This window comes from Physeter macrocephalus, chromosome 8 (genome assembly GCF_002837175.3).
Source record: "Physeter macrocephalus isolate SW-GA chromosome 8, ASM283717v5, whole genome shotgun sequence".
Lineage (NCBI taxonomy): Eukaryota > Metazoa > Chordata > Mammalia > Artiodactyla > Physeteridae > Physeter > Physeter macrocephalus.
The window spans coordinates 70,439,524-70,459,348 of record NC_041221.1 but is presented as its reverse complement, the minus strand read 5'-3'; the positions used below and the strand labels follow the sequence as shown (position 1 = coordinate 70,459,348).

Here is a 19,825-nt window from a genome sequence, read left to right as displayed (position 1 = left end):
AACTTGATAATTTTGCTCTCAAACACCTACTAGATAATATGGAAAGCAAGCGTGTGTCATCCCGTTTCCCAGTCTGAAATTCAGCGTTACAGGGGATGTCTACTGGGGGGTAAATTATCACGTTATAAGTAAGATCAGAAAAGATTAATAAGTCTGACCTTTATCCCGTCACCCAAGAATAATTTTTAAAATAGGACAATCTCTCCCCTCTGTTGGACTGAATATACAAAATGATAAAATGTGGGATTCCCCAAATGGCATTACTTCCTAAAGGCTCAGAAATGCATGCCAAATGGTAGGGAATGGAGACCCATGGAATTTCCATGTTTCTTGAATGAAAAATCAACTTTAAAATGGAAGAGAAAGATGCCTGATGTCAAATAAAAACAGGCCAATTTGAGTTTGCACAGCAAACACAGGGTTCTATTTACTTGAATAAAAGTTCAAAAAGATGATCACTCATGTCCTAATCTAAATTAATGCTTTTTGAAGAGTGTGGAGGAAGTTCCATCTGGAAATTCCTGCAAAATGAACCAGAGGTCTCCTGTGATAATCTTCTGTTACGGTTTATGGCTTATTTGTCGAAAATTAACATGCCTAGGGGGTTGTGTATTTTTTTTTGTTATAGCATAGAAACCAGATTCATTTGTCCTCCAGTCAGCCACTTAATTATTAGATTCTCTTCATTTTTATAAATCTGGCAGGATTGAAAGACTGATTTCAGTCACATTTAAATGTGGGCTATAATGAGATCTGCATTTTCTTTCTACTTAAAGTAATTAAAGGCATTCCCTTTTTAAGAAATGTATTTTAAAGACTATGGTATGTTCTCTTTTTTAAAATCAGTTTTTATAAGGTTTCCCTTTTCACTTAGAATGGTACCACCACAGTGAATTAATATTCATTGGGCAAACAAACACAGGCTTTGTGAGACCAGTTAATTGTCATATTTTCTTTATGGTGATTAAAATGAGCACTGAAAGTATCAAAGTTGGAATTGGGGGAAATTGGGGTATCGGTCTCAGGAAGCTCCTTGGAGATCACATCTTAATTACTCTTGTGTCCTCCCTATGGTGGAGGCCTGGTATACATAGGCATTTACCATATGGTGGGGAATGTGTGATTTTACAAGAGAATCTTAATTATCAGGATCTGCAAGCAGATCCTTTTCTCTGGATTTAGTTATATAAAATGCATTGAATGCTGACAAATGACAGTGAAGATGCTGCAGGTTTTGCTCGTTAGTAACATGTGTTAAATCTATTTTTTTAACCTACCTATGTGTCTTAATTAAATGCTACTTTAATTCATTTCAAGGTATGATTAGGTCTCTGAAGAAAATTTAACAAATATCTAGGACAGGGACTTCCCTGGTGGCACAGTGGTTAAGAATCCACCTGCCAGTGCAGGAGACACAGGTTCGATCCCTGGCCAGGAAGATCCCACATGCCACGGAGCAACTAAGCCCGTGCGCCACAACTACCGAGCCTGAGCTCTAGAGCCCGTGTTCCACAACAAGAGAAGCCACCACAATGAGAAGCCCACGCACCACAATGAAGAGTAGCCCCTGCTCACCACAACTAGAGAAAAGCCCGCGCGCAGAAACGAAGACCCAACACAGGCAAAAAAAAAATATATATATATATGTGTATATATTATATATATATACACACACACATATATATATAAACAAATATCTAGGACATTCAGACCATAAAATGAATTCATTCTGAATATGCAGAAACCTAGCTAAAGGGGCAATTTTGTTTTCCGTGTGTTTTTCCTGGGTGGAAGAAGGCAGGGTATACACATGTTGAGAGGGATGACGGAACCCAGGAAGGTGAAGATTTGAACGTGACAGGGTGAAGTACACTAATTCCACACACAGAACACAGAAGAGGTGGCTGTGTAGACTCCTCTGACTGGGAGAAATCACAGTAGAAGATCCAGAACTGAAAAGGTTTGATAATAGATCATATGCCCAACTGTCCTCTGAGCAACAATACTTTCTCATGACTCACCGACCCAGACATTAGACATACAACTTTGATATTTGGTGTCCAATTCTAACTAAGATAGGAAGAGAAAACATAAAACATCCTCATGGGTTTATATCAGGGAGATCACTAAATTGCTGGCTTGGTGCCCTCAAGGAAAGGCATCTTAGAGTTTATACCTTGTGATCCCAAGTAAGGTCATTTTTATCAAGAAAAAAAAAAGGTATTTCAACAACAACAAAAACAATTGCACCAAGACATATAGGTGAATCAAGTCCTTATAATATAAGCTCAGATAATTCAGTAAAAATCTGTTGATCATCAAAAGCATGTATGAGACACTACACTGGGGATGGGAGAAGAGGTGGAAATGGTTTTCTCCTGCCCTTAATGAGAGCCCACCAGCTAGGAAGGACCAAGAGAGGTACATATAGCTCTAAAGGGTAGTGGAGGGAGTGGGGTGGGGGGATGGGATTCTCCACGTAACACTTCGTTATTCTACTCACAAGAAGTCCTTACCTCCGTGCAAATGAAAAATGCGCAGAGGCACTGGGGGAGAAGTTTCTTGGACTATCTTGAGGGCTATTTCCTGTAGAGAGAAAGAAGAAAAAAACTTGACATCATGACTTTGTTTTTGTATCTTTACCTACAACCCAAACCGTCTTCTCTTTAGTAGTAAGTTTCTGTACACTTTTGTAAAATGTCCATCTCCTCAAAAAATGTTTTACTTTTACTTGGAGCAGAGACAGGGGGTCGGCTTGAGTTCCAGCACAGCTTTCCAAGTGTGTAATATATGAATAAACAGACCTACATCACCAACCAGCAGTTTTCCATATATTTAACAACCTAAATATTTCAGTCCTACAGAATAATGAATATACAAATGTCCTGATTCCTACTCTTCCAGATGTTAACATTTCCAACAGCAGGATGGATGGAGAAGTATATGCTTCAATTGGGAGGGTGAGGTTTTCTTTCTTTTTTTTTTTTTTTTTTTTTTGCCGTACGCGGGGCTCTCACTGTTGTGGCCTCTCCCGTTGCAGAGCACAGGCTCCGGACGCGCAGGCTCAGCGGCCACGGCTCACGGGCCCAGACGCTCCGCGGCATGTGGGATCTTCCCGGACGGAGCACGAACCCGTGTCCCCTGCATCGGCAGGCGGGCTCAACCACTGCGCCACCAGGGAAGCCCAAGGCTTTCTATTTTAAGGAGGCAGTCTCGATATTTTTATTTACAGAAACCGAAATAAAATTTTGAGTTCTCAAAAATGAATCCTCATATTTCAAAGTACATATTTTAAAGGGAGAAATGTCAGAACAAGTCATAAAATACTGGGGAGAACCCAACAGTTCAAACCTATTCCTCAAATGATCCAGCTCTATCTCAGCATGGTCTAGTGGCCCAGCAGGACTAACCCTTGTCAGTATTTTCTTCAATAGTCCCTCCGCTCCTAAGCAGCTGGGTGGCGACTGGCCAGGCAGCCTTTAAAAGCCACAGTCACACGGAGGCTGGCGGAGGGTGTCTTCCCCAAGTCCTCTGGAGGCAGGTGGAGCACGGGTTGCCTACTGTAAGGTGGCAGCTCCTGGGGGACTTGCTACTTTCCCCATCAGAACATGTAACCTGCTACTGATCACTGAGAAAGCTTGGCAGGCAGCAGGTGAGGGGAGGTTCAGGGCACTCCAGACCACCCTGCTTCCCTCTGCATGTTTAATTGGGTTGGCAGAATTTCCTGAGGACCGGATGGGACTGTAGCTGGTGTAAATAAGGAGGTTAGGAAAGGCGGCAAACTAATCCTGTATGTTCTTGAAACACAGAAAATAAATCAAGAAGACATGTTTAATCCTTAACAACAAGCCAGTTGCCACATTACTGATTTCTTACCGGAAGTGACAATTGTAATTAGGGGTAAGGAATACAAGACGGCACCTTCAAGTCAGTACCTAGCTATAAAGGTAATTTATTACCTGTGTGCAAAAAGAATAGATTAATGCATTAAAGTGGATAATTTCAGTGTTACCTTGAGGACTTCTGGACTGGCTACACCTCTACTGAAATTTTTCAATTAAAGTTGCAGATTTTATAGTGATGGCATCAACAGATGCCATTAAGTGTATGACAGACAGCACAATTAAAGCCATTTAACTGGGAAGCGCTGAAAAGCCCATTTCTTTATGGATAGAGAATCAAGAAGCATCTTCCCCCTGCAGCAATGAAATTTATCATGCCTTTGCATCTGTTGTTCCTTGGGCCCCTGGAGATATGGATTCTGCATTTGCCATTCAGTAATCCAGGACTCTTTTTGTCCATTTATCTACACAGCTAAATTAAGTTCTTTGAACTTTTTCCAACAGCCTTCATTTCCCCTGCCCCCCCCCAATTTAGTTTGTGCATCACTCTTCATATTCCTTAAAAGGTCTTGATTTCAAGATGGCTAGAAATCTTGTTTCTAAAGGGAAACAAATCAAATGCCAGAAATCTCCATGTCGATTTTGTTTTTATTTGGGAAAAAAAACGTTCGCTTTGCTCGCACCCCACATAGAGCAAACTACCAGTAAATTATGAGGAGAAACAAAACAATTGATTGAAGCCAAGGCATTCTGAGAACAATCCCTGCTACCCTATTCACTGAGAATAAATAATAAGGCCAGTGAAACTTGGCACCAAATTCTTAGCCCTGTGTTCTTTGTAAAGAGAACACTATATCGGGAGATTATATGAGATCAACCAGAACAACTAGAGAGAGCTTATTAAATGTTTCTAAGACTCTGAAGGAGGCAGAGACAAGGAATTATCTTAAAAACCTTTTCACTTTTAGAGATTTTTAAGGAGTGGTCCCCCAGGAAGCTATGTAACATCTTATAATACATGGCGGACCATCACTTTGAGGATGAATGGGCAGAGATGGAGATACAGAGGTAGGTTGATTTAACTCTGCTCTTCAAACAAACAAACAAACAAAAAACCCAGGGCTACCATTAACCATTTCTCATCTTCGGGTTTTGCCTTCCTATTCCATGCTGCCCTTCCAGGCACTTCCACTGACAATGTTCCTCACCTCCAAGCTACAGAGCCATTCCTATTATCTTACTAACCACAGATCTTTCTTCCTGTTTCATGTCCGACTGAAGAGCTAGTTGAAATGCAAATACATGCCCCCGCATTATCACAAAGGCCCTTAAGTGCAACGGAATATTGGAGAAAATGAAGGTGGCATGAACTAGACTGATAATTCCTTAAGGACAAGAGACTATAGCTTAATTTGAGGTCAGTTCAGCAAGCTGGAGATAAAGAGAAGGAATGGAAGGACTTCAGGAAGGGGACCGAATCAACCCAAACACAGCGGGGCAATGCAGTGGAGACAGGCTCTCTACAAGCAGGGAATTCAGACTGGTAAAGTCAATGAGTTGTGAACTACATGTATTGGTACTACCTAGTGGAAGGCCTTAAGAGATGTTTGGATGCAAGAGAGATGCTAAGAGATTTTAAGCTGGCATGAGTATGCCGAGAGGACAGATGTGCTGCCGAGGAGAAGGAGCTAGATTAGGACATGGAAAGCCAATAGAAAGGATATTCTGGTGAGCAAACCAAGGGTAATTGGTGATGGATTAGAAATAAGTCATGAAAAAGATTACAGACTAAAAGTGACTGAGGCTTCCAATGTGAGTAGACTGTCCCATTAACAGGGAACTTTTAGAGAGAAGTGGGGCGGTAGTAATAGTAGAAGAAAAGGGTAGATGAGTATTCTAGACATTTTTGTCATTTGTTACAGAAATTTCCTCTATTTTCCTTAGGGAGAAATTAGAAGATTAGCAGATTAAATAGGCAGAAGTCAATCTTTGAGGTCTTTGTTCTTATTTGAAGTAAAACTTGATTTCTATGTTGTCTCTTAAGTCTTAGGGGTACTATTTTGTTATACAAAACAACACCAATTTAGAACAGATTGAATTATAAAGCACACCTTATACACTCTTAACTTAGAGATGAGGACCAGACTGTTGTGGACACGTACAGCACTTCCCCAGGACAAGAAAGTAAGATGGATTGAAACCAGAGTCCTACAGTTGACCTTCACTGCTCACAGCACTGCTCTCTGAATTCATCCACCCATCTGCAAAGCAGTACCTGAGAGACTCTCAAACGAAAACTGGTGCCAGTTAATTCTCTGCCCATATGTGCAGCACTTGCTTATAACACAAGTCCAGCTGTTCCCAGGGATTTGCTGGCTCTTGGACGTTTGAGTGCCATGACACTTTATAGACTACTGTTTCTGACCTGGTAAAGGAAACCTTAGTAGTGGTCAGGCGTTGAATAGGTAATTAACTCCAGGATCCCCAGGGGCAACTGGCGTTGCTAATACACAGGCAGTACATCAAAACAGTACTTTACCTAACGGGGCTACACAGGGTGCCTCATTTTAGAGGCAGTTATTGTTAAGAAAGTGATTTCCAGATTAATTTAATTGTTTGATTGCTTTGTAATTAGGTTGGAGAAGTCCTGTGTCTTTACCACAGAGAAACAAGCTGCAAATCTTTTTAGAAGGCATATGCTATACCCACTATAGATTATTAATGTGCTTTTAATAGCTGTCTGTTCACAAAATGATAGTTTCTGATTGCCTTGATTTTCTATCAGGACTTGAGGGATCCAAGAATTAATGATAATTGCCATTTGAAACTCCTGGCAGATCAAAAGAGTAAGCCTTCACTTGAATCCTTGCTGTCATTACCTGGTGATCGGCTGAAATGAGTTGTGACTTTTTTACACCATAACAACCAGCGCTGTGTTTCTTAACTGTTCTGCAGGAGATTCTCAGCGACAAATTGACACTGCTGAAAAACCTTAAGTCCAAACTTCACAGGACCAAACCTAGGACCCCCTCACAAGATGTTATGGCAGCAGATAAAGGGGGCAATGGAACAGTTATGCAGGGACCTCACGCTGAGTGGACTTTGAAAAATAACAGTTCAATTTCACGCGAGAACCTTAAGTCTATGCTACCAGATGCAGCGGACGCCAGAGAAGAGTTAGAAATCCTCCTTTCACTTAGCTGTCTCAGAAGCTGGCTCCTCTCCAGATATAACTGCAGAATATTAATTAAACCTGGGCAGCTGTTTAGACTCTAAGTGGACAGAGAGAAACCTTGATTGGCCTTCGGTGGCATTCTCTCAGGGTAAGCTGTGAAGTGTTCACAGCAGCCCAATAAATAGAATTTTATGCCTGGGTTTTCAAGTAAAGAGAGAATTATGCACAATAAATCAAGCCTTTCTTAAAATCTGGCCTCTCTGAACCTCTTTTGGTTTTCCCATCCCTGCCATATAGATCCTTCTCACCCAGTACCACTACTCACTGTCATCTGATTAACTCATTCAACAAATATTTACCAATATATAAATGGTGTGATTTGATTTGCATTTTAGAAAGAGCCGCTCCGCGGCATGTGGGATCTTCCCGGACGGAGCACGAACCCGTGTCCCCTGCATCGGCAGGCGGGCTCAACCACTGCGCCACCAGGGAAGCCCAAGGCTTTCTATTTTAAGGAGGCAGTCTCGATATTTTTATTTACAGAAACCGAAATAAAATTTTGAGTTCTCAAAAATGAATCCTCATATTTCAAAGTACATATTTTAAAGGGAGAAATGTCAGAACAAGTCATAAAATACTGGGGAGAACCCAACAGTTCAAACCTATTCCTCAAATGATCCAGCTCTATCTCAGCATGGTCTAGTGGCCCAGCAGGACTAACCCTTGTCAGTATTTTCTTCAATAGTCCCTCCGCTCCTAAGCAGCTGGGTGGCGACTGGCCAGGCAGCCTTTAAAAGCCACAGTCACACGGAGGCTGGCGGAGGGTGTCTTCCCCAAGTCCTCTGGAGGCAGGTGGAGCACGGGTTGCCTACTGTAAGGTGGCAGCTCCTGGGGGACTTGCTACTTTCCCCATCAGAACATGTAACCTGCTACTGATCACTGAGAAAGCTTGGCAGGCAGCAGGTGAGGGGAGGTTCAGGGCACTCCAGACCACCCTGCTTCCCTCTGCATGTTTAATTGGGTTGGCAGAATTTCCTGAGGACCGGATGGGACTGTAGCTGGTGTAAATAAGGAGGTTAGGAAAGGCGGCAAACTAATCCTGTATGTTCTTGAAACACAGAAAATAAATCAAGAAGACATGTTTAATCCTTAACAACAAGCCAGTTGCCACATTACTGATTTCTTACCGGAAGTGACAATTGTAATTAGGGGTAAGGAATACAAGACGGCACCTTCAAGTCAGTACCTAGCTATAAAGGTAATTTATTACCTGTGTGCAAAAAGAATAGATTAATGCATTAAAGTGGATAATTTCAGTGTTACCTTGAGGACTTCTGGACTGGCTACACCTCTACTGAAATTTTTCAATTAAAGTTGCAGATTTTATAGTGATGGCATCAACAGATGCCATTAAGTGTATGACAGACAGCACAATTAAAGCCATTTAACTGGGAAGCGCTGAAAAGCCCATTTCTTTATGGATAGAGAATCAAGAAGCATCTTCCCCCTGCAGCAATGAAATTTATCATGCCTTTGCATCTGTTGTTCCTTGGGCCCCTGGAGATATGGATTCTGCATTTGCCATTCAGTAATCCAGGACTCTTTTTGTCCATTTATCTACACAGCTAAATTAAGTTCTTTGAACTTTTTCCAACAGCCTTCATTTCCCCTGCCCCCCCCCAATTTAGTTTGTGCATCACTCTTCATATTCCTTAAAAGGTCTTGATTTCAAGATGGCTAGAAATCTTGTTTCTAAAGGGAAACAAATCAAATGCCAGAAATCTCCATGTCGATTTTGTTTTTATTTGGGAAAAAAAACGTTCGCTTTGCTCGCACCCCACATAGAGCAAACTACCAGTAAATTATGAGGAGAAACAAAACAATTGATTGAAGCCAAGGCATTCTGAGAACAATCCCTGCTACCCTATTCACTGAGAATAAATAATAAGGCCAGTGAAACTTGGCACCAAATTCTTAGCCCTGTGTTCTTTGTAAAGAGAACACTATATCGGGAGATTATATGAGATCAACCAGAACAACTAGAGAGAGCTTATTAAATGTTTCTAAGACTCTGAAGGAGGCAGAGACAAGGAATTATCTTAAAAACCTTTTCACTTTTAGAGATTTTTAAGGAGTGGTCCCCCAGGAAGCTATGTAACATCTTATAATACATGGCGGACCATCACTTTGAGGATGAATGGGCAGAGATGGAGATACAGAGGTAGGTTGATTTAACTCTGCTCTTCAAACAAACAAACAAACAAAAAACCCAGGGCTACCATTAACCATTTCTCATCTTCGGGTTTTGCCTTCCTATTCCATGCTGCCCTTCCAGGCACTTCCACTGACAATGTTCCTCACCTCCAAGCTACAGAGCCATTCCTATTATCTTACTAACCACAGATCTTTCTTCCTGTTTCATGTCCGACTGAAGAGCTAGTTGAAATGCAAATACATGCCCCCGCATTATCACAAAGGCCCTTAAGTGCAACGGAATATTGGAGAAAATGAAGGTGGCATGAACTAGACTGATAATTCCTTAAGGACAAGAGACTATAGCTTAATTTGAGGTCAGTTCAGCAAGCTGGAGATAAAGAGAAGGAATGGAAGGACTTCAGGAAGGGGACCGAATCAACCCAAACACAGCGGGGCAATGCAGTGGAGACAGGCTCTCTACAAGCAGGGAATTCAGACTGGTAAAGTCAATGAGTTGTGAACTACATGTATTGGTACTACCTAGTGGAAGGCCTTAAGAGATGTTTGGATGCAAGAGAGATGCTAAGAGATTTTAAGCTGGCATGAGTATGCCGAGAGGACAGATGTGCTGCCGAGGAGAAGGAGCTAGATTAGGACATGGAAAGCCAATAGAAAGGATATTCTGGTGAGCAAACCAAGGGTAATTGGTGATGGATTAGAAATAAGTCATGAAAAAGATTACAGACTAAAAGTGACTGAGGCTTCCAATGTGAGTAGACTGTCCCATTAACAGGGAACTTTTAGAGAGAAGTGGGGCGGTAGTAATAGTAGAAGAAAAGGGTAGATGAGTATTCTAGACATTTTTGTCATTTGTTACAGAAATTTCCTCTATTTTCCTTAGGGAGAAATTAGAAGATTAGCAGATTAAATAGGCAGAAGTCAATCTTTGAGGTCTTTGTTCTTATTTGAAGTAAAACTTGATTTCTATGTTGTCTCTTAAGTCTTAGGGGTACTATTTTGTTATACAAAACAACACCAATTTAGAACAGATTGAATTATAAAGCACACCTTATACACTCTTAACTTAGAGATGAGGACCAGACTGTTGTGGACACGTACAGCACTTCCCCAGGACAAGAAAGTAAGATGGATTGAAACCAGAGTCCTACAGTTGACCTTCACTGCTCACAGCACTGCTCTCTGAATTCATCCACCCATCTGCAAAGCAGTACCTGAGAGACTCTCAAACGAAAACTGGTGCCAGTTAATTCTCTGCCCATATGTGCAGCACTTGCTTATAACACAAGTCCAGCTGTTCCCAGGGATTTGCTGGCTCTTGGACGTTTGAGTGCCATGACACTTTATAGACTACTGTTTCTGACCTGGTAAAGGAAACCTTAGTAGTGGTCAGGCGTTGAATAGGTAATTAACTCCAGGATCCCCAGGGGCAACTGGCGTTGCTAATACACAGGCAGTACATCAAAACAGTACTTTACCTAACGGGGCTACACAGGGTGCCTCATTTTAGAGGCAGTTATTGTTAAGAAAGTGATTTCCAGATTAATTTAATTGTTTGATTGCTTTGTAATTAGGTTGGAGAAGTCCTGTGTCTTTACCACAGAGAAACAAGCTGCAAATCTTTTTAGAAGGCATATGCTATACCCACTATAGATTATTAATGTGCTTTTAATAGCTGTCTGTTCACAAAATGATAGTTTCTGATTGCCTTGATTTTCTATCAGGACTTGAGGGATCCAAGAATTAATGATAATTGCCATTTGAAACTCCTGGCAGATCAAAAGAGTAAGCCTTCACTTGAATCCTTGCTGTCATTACCTGGTGATCGGCTGAAATGAGTTGTGACTTTTTTACACCATAACAACCAGCGCTGTGTTTCTTAACTGTTCTGCAGGAGATTCTCAGCGACAAATTGACACTGCTGAAAAACCTTAAGTCCAAACTTCACAGGACCAAACCTAGGACCCCCTCACAAGATGTTATGGCAGCAGATAAAGGGGGCAATGGAACAGTTATGCAGGGACCTCACGCTGAGTGGACTTTGAAAAATAACAGTTCAATTTCACGCGAGAACCTTAAGTCTATGCTACCAGATGCAGCGGACGCCAGAGAAGAGTTAGAAATCCTCCTTTCACTTAGCTGTCTCAGAAGCTGGCTCCTCTCCAGATATAACTGCAGAATATTAATTAAACCTGGGCAGCTGTTTAGACTCTAAGTGGACAGAGAGAAACCTTGATTGGCCTTCGGTGGCATTCTCTCAGGGTAAGCTGTGAAGTGTTCACAGCAGCCCAATAAATAGAATTTTATGCCTGGGTTTTCAAGTAAAGAGAGAATTATGCACAATAAATCAAGCCTTTCTTAAAATCTGGCCTCTCTGAACCTCTTTTGGTTTTCCCATCCCTGCCATATAGATCCTTCTCACCCAGTACCACTACTCACTGTCATCTGATTAACTCATTCAACAAATATTTACCAATATATAAATGGTGTGATTTGATTTGCATTTTAGAAAGAGCCCTCTAGCTGTTCTGTGGCCAATGGGCTCTAAGCAGGCACAAATGGAGGAAGCAGGGAGATCAGTAAGGAGGCTACCAGCATAGACAAGGTATGAGATGATGGCGGTTTGGATAGGATGGCAGTAGATCTCAGGTATGTTCTGGTTGTGGAGCCAACAGGATTTACTGAAAAACTGGACTGAGTGGAAGTATGGGGGAAAGAACAAAACACTGCCATTTGCAACAACATGGATGGACCTGGAGGGTATTATGCTGAGTGAAGTAAGTCAGACAAATACTATACGATACTTTTTAGAATCCACATATAAGTGGTAATACAAATGAATCTATATATGAAACAAAACAGACTCACAGATATACAAGACAAACTTACGGTTACCAAAGGGGAGAGGTAGGGGAGGAGGGACAAATTTGGTGTATGCGATTAACAGATACAAACTACTATATGTAAAATAAATAAGTAACAAAGGATTTACTGTATAACACAGAGAATTATATCCAGTATCTTGTAATAACCTATAATGGAATATAATCTGTAAAAACAGACAAGCAAACAAACAAAAAAACCAAACCACTATGCCATATGCCTGAAACACAATCTTGTAAATCAACTATACTTAATTTAAAAAATGCAAAAAGCCCCTGAAAATCTGGGTGGGATTTATGCTCTTTTATTTACAGAGGCACCACCTCAAATAATTTTAAATATATTAAAATGTACTTATGTTCCATATTATATGCAATCACATGTAACAATGTTACACTTCTTAGATGTAGCATTTATATTACTCAATTAAACACTGAAAGTTCTATTATAGTTTTTTATTGTACTTGAGAGCAAATAACATTTTTCCAGCTCACATTATTCAGTACCTAACAGATTCAATAGCCCTGATCTGTTTGATATAGCCAAACTAGAAAACAGTGCTAGTTAAAGGTTTGCAGAGAAGGAAAATTCTATAGGCTAACTAGTGAAGTTTGAGGGATGATAATTTCAATCATTCTATATCATGTCACCATAGGTAAAACAGAATGAAGTGTAATGACAGTTATACTGTATTTCATTTCTCTCTTCTTCTCACTAACTTATAATTCTAAATGCTGGGGAGGGATAAATTTTGGTTATACGTGTAGACACACAAAAAGCGTATTTTGAATTCTCAGTGCCTAAGCTAGTCCCTGTAACACAGAAAACTAGAAATGTATTTTTTTCTAATTCATCAATTATGTATTAAGTTCTTTTTATATACAGAGCTTTTAGTTACCTGCTAGAATAGATTAAATAGACCCAAAGAGCTAAAACAGGACCCAAAGAGCTAAAAATCTACTGATAGAAGATCTGTACATCACCAACTCTAGACTCATCTTGTGAAACCAATTCTGGATCCTTATTCATGTGAAAAAGAAATTTTCTTAGATCAAAGCCCTTAAATGTGTCAAAATTACTCACTAAAAACAAACTCTCAATGATGATACCACAAGAGAATGTACTATGTCACAACAGACACTTAAAAAATGGACACACTCTACTTTCTAAGGAATGACTGATGAGCTTATAGGGTGGAAAACATGTAGGGAGTGAGAGAGATATCCAATAACAGGTCAATTTCTATGTCATAAGACTCTCACAGATGCCTATTGCCTCCATTTCATGAAGCCATTCCTCTGAAATTTGTGTAGTGTATTTGAAATGCTGTGTCATTGACACGAATCTCTTGGAGATGTGTTATAATGGGTTCTTGGGAATGTTTTAGCTTTTCATTGACCCCTCCTTATTATTCTGAATTGATGTCATATCTCAAGGTGATCCCAAGTAAAGACTGGTGAATGTCAAGAGTGATGAAGAAAGTTGATTTTTAGTTGTATGTTTCCTCCCACCTACAGTAATTCATCTTCCCAGCAATAGAGAAGAGATTACTTTTAGCCTTTGTTTAAAGTTACTGAGAAGCGTCTGTAAGGTCAAGGTAGGGGAGGTAAGAACATAGCTACTGTAACAGATATTCCTAAGTTTCATGCAGTTTTATGAAATGTGATGCATTCTATTAATCTTAGATAATTAATTAGTCTCTGAATGTGGATAAAAGTGTGAGTTAAAGAATGTAATCTAAGGTGTGCATATTTTTTTTTCTATCTTACATGAAGGGATTTCAATTCTTTAACATAATTAGATACAAAGAATTTCCATTTTTACCTAGAAGAGGGGTGGACAATATCAGGAAATTGGTTCCTCTCAGACTGTTTGCTTCAGTTGCTGAGTAATTTCTAGTCAGAGGCAGTATTTAAATGGAATGCTGCATATCCATATAACTTGCTAAAAGTAATCTGAATATATTCTCTATTATAAATCTCCTCCTTTCAGCTCCCCTTAAAAGCATAAATACTAAATTTAAGGTGGTCCTACTTAACAAAATGGTAAATGTTCCTTTGGCTTTTGATACAAAGGCATTCATTCCATCTGAAAGAAGCAAAATACGTGTTACGTATTTTTTTAACAGTTAATTATGTTCGGTTTCTAACTCCAGAAATATCTTGAGAGTTAAAAGAATTAAAGACATTCAGTTCTATTGTTTCATAATAAAATAATATGTAATGTGCCAAGTATCTAATAAATCAGAATGCTGACTTTCAGTTCCCATAAACCATTCTATACAAGATCGTAGAAATTCCCTGGCCCCGAGACTCTCCTCTAATATTTTTCTCCCACTCTCCTCTTCCATACCCTTAGATCAATAAACAGTTCTCAATATGAGGTGCACAGGTGGATTACTTGGGAAGCTTTAAAAATGCTGATGCCAGGCCCTAGTCTACCCCTTTTAAATGAAGTGACTCTAGTCAGCTGCCAGGGCTGAGAACTACGGTCTTAGAATTTCCTTGTACTCCGTAAATCATGCCCAAGACTTCATTAGCCATTTAGAGTTCTCAACCAGGAAGTCTTGGATTTTTTACACTCCCTCCCTTTCCTTCTATAACTCAACTTCCCCGCCTTCTTGTCTCAGCTATACTAATTCAATGTCCCTTTTATACATTTACTTCACTCTGACCTCCAAGTAGTCTCAAAACAGGACTAAGACTGGAAATTCCTTCTCCATCAACCCAAACAAATAGTATCCCACCATGTCAACACTCCAGAAATCCCACCTGCCTGCAGATGTCCTCTTAGGTTAATCAAGTAAGTTAATTACACTTCTTCTACCCGAGCCCTATATTGCTACTCTCCTCTAAACTCAATTATTTCCACCATTTCTCCTTTCCTCTAAAACAGGAACATCCCCTAAGCTAAGCTGTGTATCATTCCTATGTTCTTGGGTTAAGATTAAAAGTCTCTGTATAAGGAAATCATAGGGAAGAAAACACTCATAAACCATAACCCTGTTTATACTTTTACTATCACCTTTAATCATTTGATTGTTCAAAGCTGAAACACCAGCTATCATTATAATCAGTATCTAACAGTATATGAACGAGATATTTGCCTTAAAACTGTACATCTCATTCTTTCATTTTTTTAATAAGCAGAATGCCTAATATTTGGCCCAGGTAATATCAGAACATGTAAAATTATCGTAAACGTTAAAATCAAGGCATGGGGGTCTCAATTCAACCAGTGATTATCAGAAGCAAAACTAAAATCATTCTAATTATCCTAATCATCCCTCCTTGCAGAAAGCATGATTTGCCCTTAACCATGATAGGGATGTGTCCATTCAGGGCCTTATTCTATTTATGGTCTATACATGTATCCATATTTTTAGCATACAATCCTAAGTAACTGATGGGTGGGGTGAGGGGAGCTTGTTTCAAACCACATGCAACCCTGAGATTCTGGATACACAAATATCAACCTTCAGAGAATCACTACCTTAAGGAGCCACAGATATTAATTATAACGTGTTGAACCCTTCAGGTATGTTGGGGTGTATTGAGGCAGGGAAACAAGTTGTAATTACTCTCTTAAAAAGCACAACAGGGTCCTCAAGGTCCGCTGAATGAAAAATCAGGTACATAATTTGGCATATTAAATCATTTAATAAATACTTATTTATCTTACTAAATATAAGACCTGATACTATAAAACTACTAGAAGGAAACAGAGAAAAAACTTCTTGGGCTTCCCTGGTGGTACAGTGGTTAAGAATCCACCTGCCAATGCAGGGGACACGTGTTCAAGCCCTGGTTGGGGAAGATCCCACATGCCACGGAGCAACTAACCTCATGCGTCACAACTACTGAAGCATGCACGCCTAGAGCCCGTGCTCCGTAACAAGAGAAGCCACTGCAATGAGAAGCCCAGGCACCGCAACGAAGAGAAGCTCACGCACCCCAACGAAGAGTAGCCTCCGCTTGCCACAACTAGAGAAAGCCCGCGCTCAGCAATGAAGACCCAATGCAGCCAAAAATAAATAAATAAAATAAACAAATTTCTATATTAAAAAAACTTAAAAAAAAACTCCTTGACATGGGTTTTGGAAACAATTTTTTGGATATGACAGCAAAAGGGCAAACAACAAAAGCAAAAATAAACAAATGGGACTACATCAAACCAAAAAGCTTTTATGCAGCAAAAGAAACAATCAGGGCTTTCCTGGTGGCGCAGTGGTTAAGAATCAGCCTGCCAATGCAGGAGACACGGGTTCGATCCCTGGTCCGGGAAGATCCCACATGTCGTGGAGCAATTAAGCCCGTGCGCCACAACTACTCGCCTGCACTCTAGAACCCGTGAGCCACAACTACTGAGCCATTTGCCGCAACTACTGAAGCCTGTGCCCCTAGAGCCTGTGTTCCACAACAAGAGAAGCCACTGCAATGAGAAGCCCACGCACCACAAAGAAGAGTAGCCCCCGCTCACCACAATTAGAGAAAGTCCCCGCACAGCAATGAAGACCCAACGCAGCCAAAAATAAATAAAACAAATTTAAAAAAAAAAGAAACAATCAGTGAAATGAAAACGCAACCTACTGAACGAGAGAAAATATATGCAAACCATGTCTCTGACAAGGGACTGATATCCAAAAAAATAATACAATTCAATAGCAAAAAACCAATCTGATTAAAAATGGGCAAATAACTTGAATAGACATTTTCTCAAAGAAGATATACAAATGGCCAACGGGTACATGAAAAGGTGCTCACCATCACTAGGCATCAGGGAAATGCAAATCAAAGCACCACAAAGAAGAGTAGCCCCCGCTCACCACAATTAGAGAAAGTCCCCGCACAGCAATGAAGACCCAACGCAGCCAAAAATAAATAAAACAAATTTAAAAAAAAAAGAAACAATCAGTGAAATGAAAACGCAACCTACTGAACGAGAGAAAATATATGCAAACCATGTCTCTGACAAGGGACTGATATCCAAAAAAATAATACAATTCAATAGCAAAAAACCAATCTGATTAAAAATGGGCAAATAACTTGAATAGACATTTTCTCAAAGAAGATATACAAATGGCCAACGGGTACATGAAAAGGTGCTCACCATCACTAGGCATCAGGGAAATGCAAATCAAAACCACAATGAGATTTCATGTCACAACTGTCAGAATGGCTACTATCAAAAAAACAAGAGATAACAAACAGTGAAGATATGGAGAAAAGAGAACCCTGGTTCACTGTTGTTGGGAATGTAAACTGGTGCAGACACTATAGAGTCTCCTCAAAAAACTAACAATGGAACTACCATGTGGTCCAGCAATTCCACTTCTGTGTGTTTATCTGAAGAAAATGGCATCACTATCTCAAAAAGACATCTGCACTCCCATGTTCACTGCAACATTATTTACAACAGCCAAGACATGGTAATCACCTAAGTGTCCCTTGACGGATAAAAGGCTACACACACACACACACAGTGGAATGTTATTTGTTCATTAAAAAAAGGAGATCTTGATTATTGTGACAACATGGATGGACCTTAATGGCATTATGCTAAGTGAAATAAGACAGAGAAAGACAAATATTGTATGTTCTCACTTATATGTGTAGTCTAAAAAACTCAAACTCAGAAATAGAGAGTAGAAATCTGGTTGCCAGTTACTCGGGGTGGGAGAAATGGGGAGATTGTTAAAGGGTACAAATTTCTAGTTATAAGATGAATAAGTTCTGGGGATTTAACGTATAGCATGGGGACTATAATTAACAGTACTGTATTATATATTAAAAGTTGTTAAGAGAGTCAATTTTAATGTTAACACCATACACACAAAAATCGTAATTATGTGAGGGGATGTAGAAGTTAACTAACCTTATTGTGGTAATGATTTCATAACACATACATGTATCAAAGCAACACGTCATATGCCTTAAACTTACATATGTTATATGTCATTAATATCTCAGTAAAGCTCAGGGGAGAGTCGATATATGCTGGGTACCTTGCTAGACCTATTAAGTCAAAGGTCATTGATATGGGGGGGCTTCCTTCAAGTGATGTTGGCAGTGATGCTGGATGAAATGGAATACTGTCATTCTGGAGACTGTTTAAGCTAGAGCTCTGTATCCTGAGAACACTCAAAGGGTCAAAAATAAACAATCACTTTGGGTGTCAGGTCAGTGTGAATGTAATGCAGACCAGTGCTTAGCAGTTGGACAGGAAAGCCCTGCCATATTTCCCTCCTTTTTGGCTACAATGTGGCAGACACTTGGTAGCCTATGGAGGAAGTTAGATGAATCACACCATCTCTGACAATGCTCTCACCCACCAGGCAGGAAAGAAAGACCCAACAGAACATAATGGGATACTGCACTCATGGTGATATGTATACATAAAGTGAGGAAGCCACAAATTCAGAAGACAGAAGAATGGATGGCTGCAGAGAGGCAACCTTTCATCTGAACCCTGAAGGAAAGTGGTAACTGAAAGGAAAGGAGCCTTTTGAAGAAGAGAAAACTGAACAAACAAAGGGACAGAGTCTCAAAAGTGAACAGCACAATTTTACATGTCTTAATTTTATTATAAAAGCAATTATATACATTGTAAAAAAAAATTCAAATAGTTCAAGGAGGTATAAAATAAAGACTGAAAATCTCTCCTAGCCCCTGACTCTCATTCGTTGATTCAAACACTTAATATGAACTCATTATGGGCCAGGCACCACAACAAGCTATGGGCCACATGCTGCCGCCCCACCCCCAGTTCTACTCTTCAGATGTATGGATTTATCTAGAAATACATGTAGATATATAAGTATATATTAGGTATATTTAAAAATTCCCTAAATAATACCATGCCACATATATATATATTTACACATACACACACACTTATATATACAGTTGACCCTTGAACAACACAGATTTGAAGTGTGCGGGTCCACATATATGCAGATTTTTTCAATAGTAAATCCTACAGTACCACACGTGTTTAGCAGTTGATTGAATGTGCAGATATGGACTGCGAATATAGAGGAATTGTGAATCAGAGGAACCTCAGGTACAGAGGGACGACTCTAAGTTATACTGAGATTTTCAACTGCGCAGAGGGCGGGTACCTGTAACCCCTGTCAACTATTTATATATATATTCTATAATTGCTGTTTTTTGTTAATAATCTAGCTACAACTTTCTGTATCAGTTCATCTAAATAAATCTGTCATCTTTAGAATCAAATAAAATTCCAATATGTCTTGTACCATAATTTACTCAGTCTTCTATTAATGGATATTTAGACTGATTTCAGTGCTTTGATTATCCAATGAATATCTTCTGAGTATTTAAGTGATTATATCCAAGAGCTAAATTCCTGAAAGCAGAACTACTGGCCCCAAAAGTGAGTTCAGAAATCTCTTGCATTCCTAAACGCTAATGATGAAAAATCTGAAAGAGAAATTAAGGAAACACTCCTATTTACCACCATCACAAAAAGAATAAAATACCTAGGAATAAACCTACCTAAGGAGACAAAAGACCTGTATGTAGAAAACTATAAGACACTGATGAAGGAAGGAAATTAAAGATGATACAAACAGATGGAGAGATATACCAAGTTCTTGGATTGGAAAAATCAACATTGTGAAAATGACTATACTACTCAAAGCAATCTACAGATTCAATGCAATCCCTATCAAACTACCAACAGCATT

At 39.7% G+C, this 19,825-nt stretch overlaps 1 protein-coding gene across 6 annotated transcripts in view; it reads right to left on the bottom strand.

The window, feature by feature from the left end:
- The window catches only part of MAST4 (microtubule associated serine/threonine kinase family member 4), a 599,104-nt gene that overhangs the window by 76,375 nt on the left and 502,904 nt on the right, over positions 1-19,825 (bottom strand). For all 6 annotated transcript variants that reach the window (XM_055086603.1, XM_055086600.1, XM_055086601.1 and 3 more), the window contains one exon: positions 2,517-2,586. In XM_055086603.1, the coding sequence (XP_054942578.1) occupies positions 2,517-2,586 (70 nt within the window). The remainder of the gene's footprint in view (positions 1-2,516; positions 2,587-19,825) is intronic.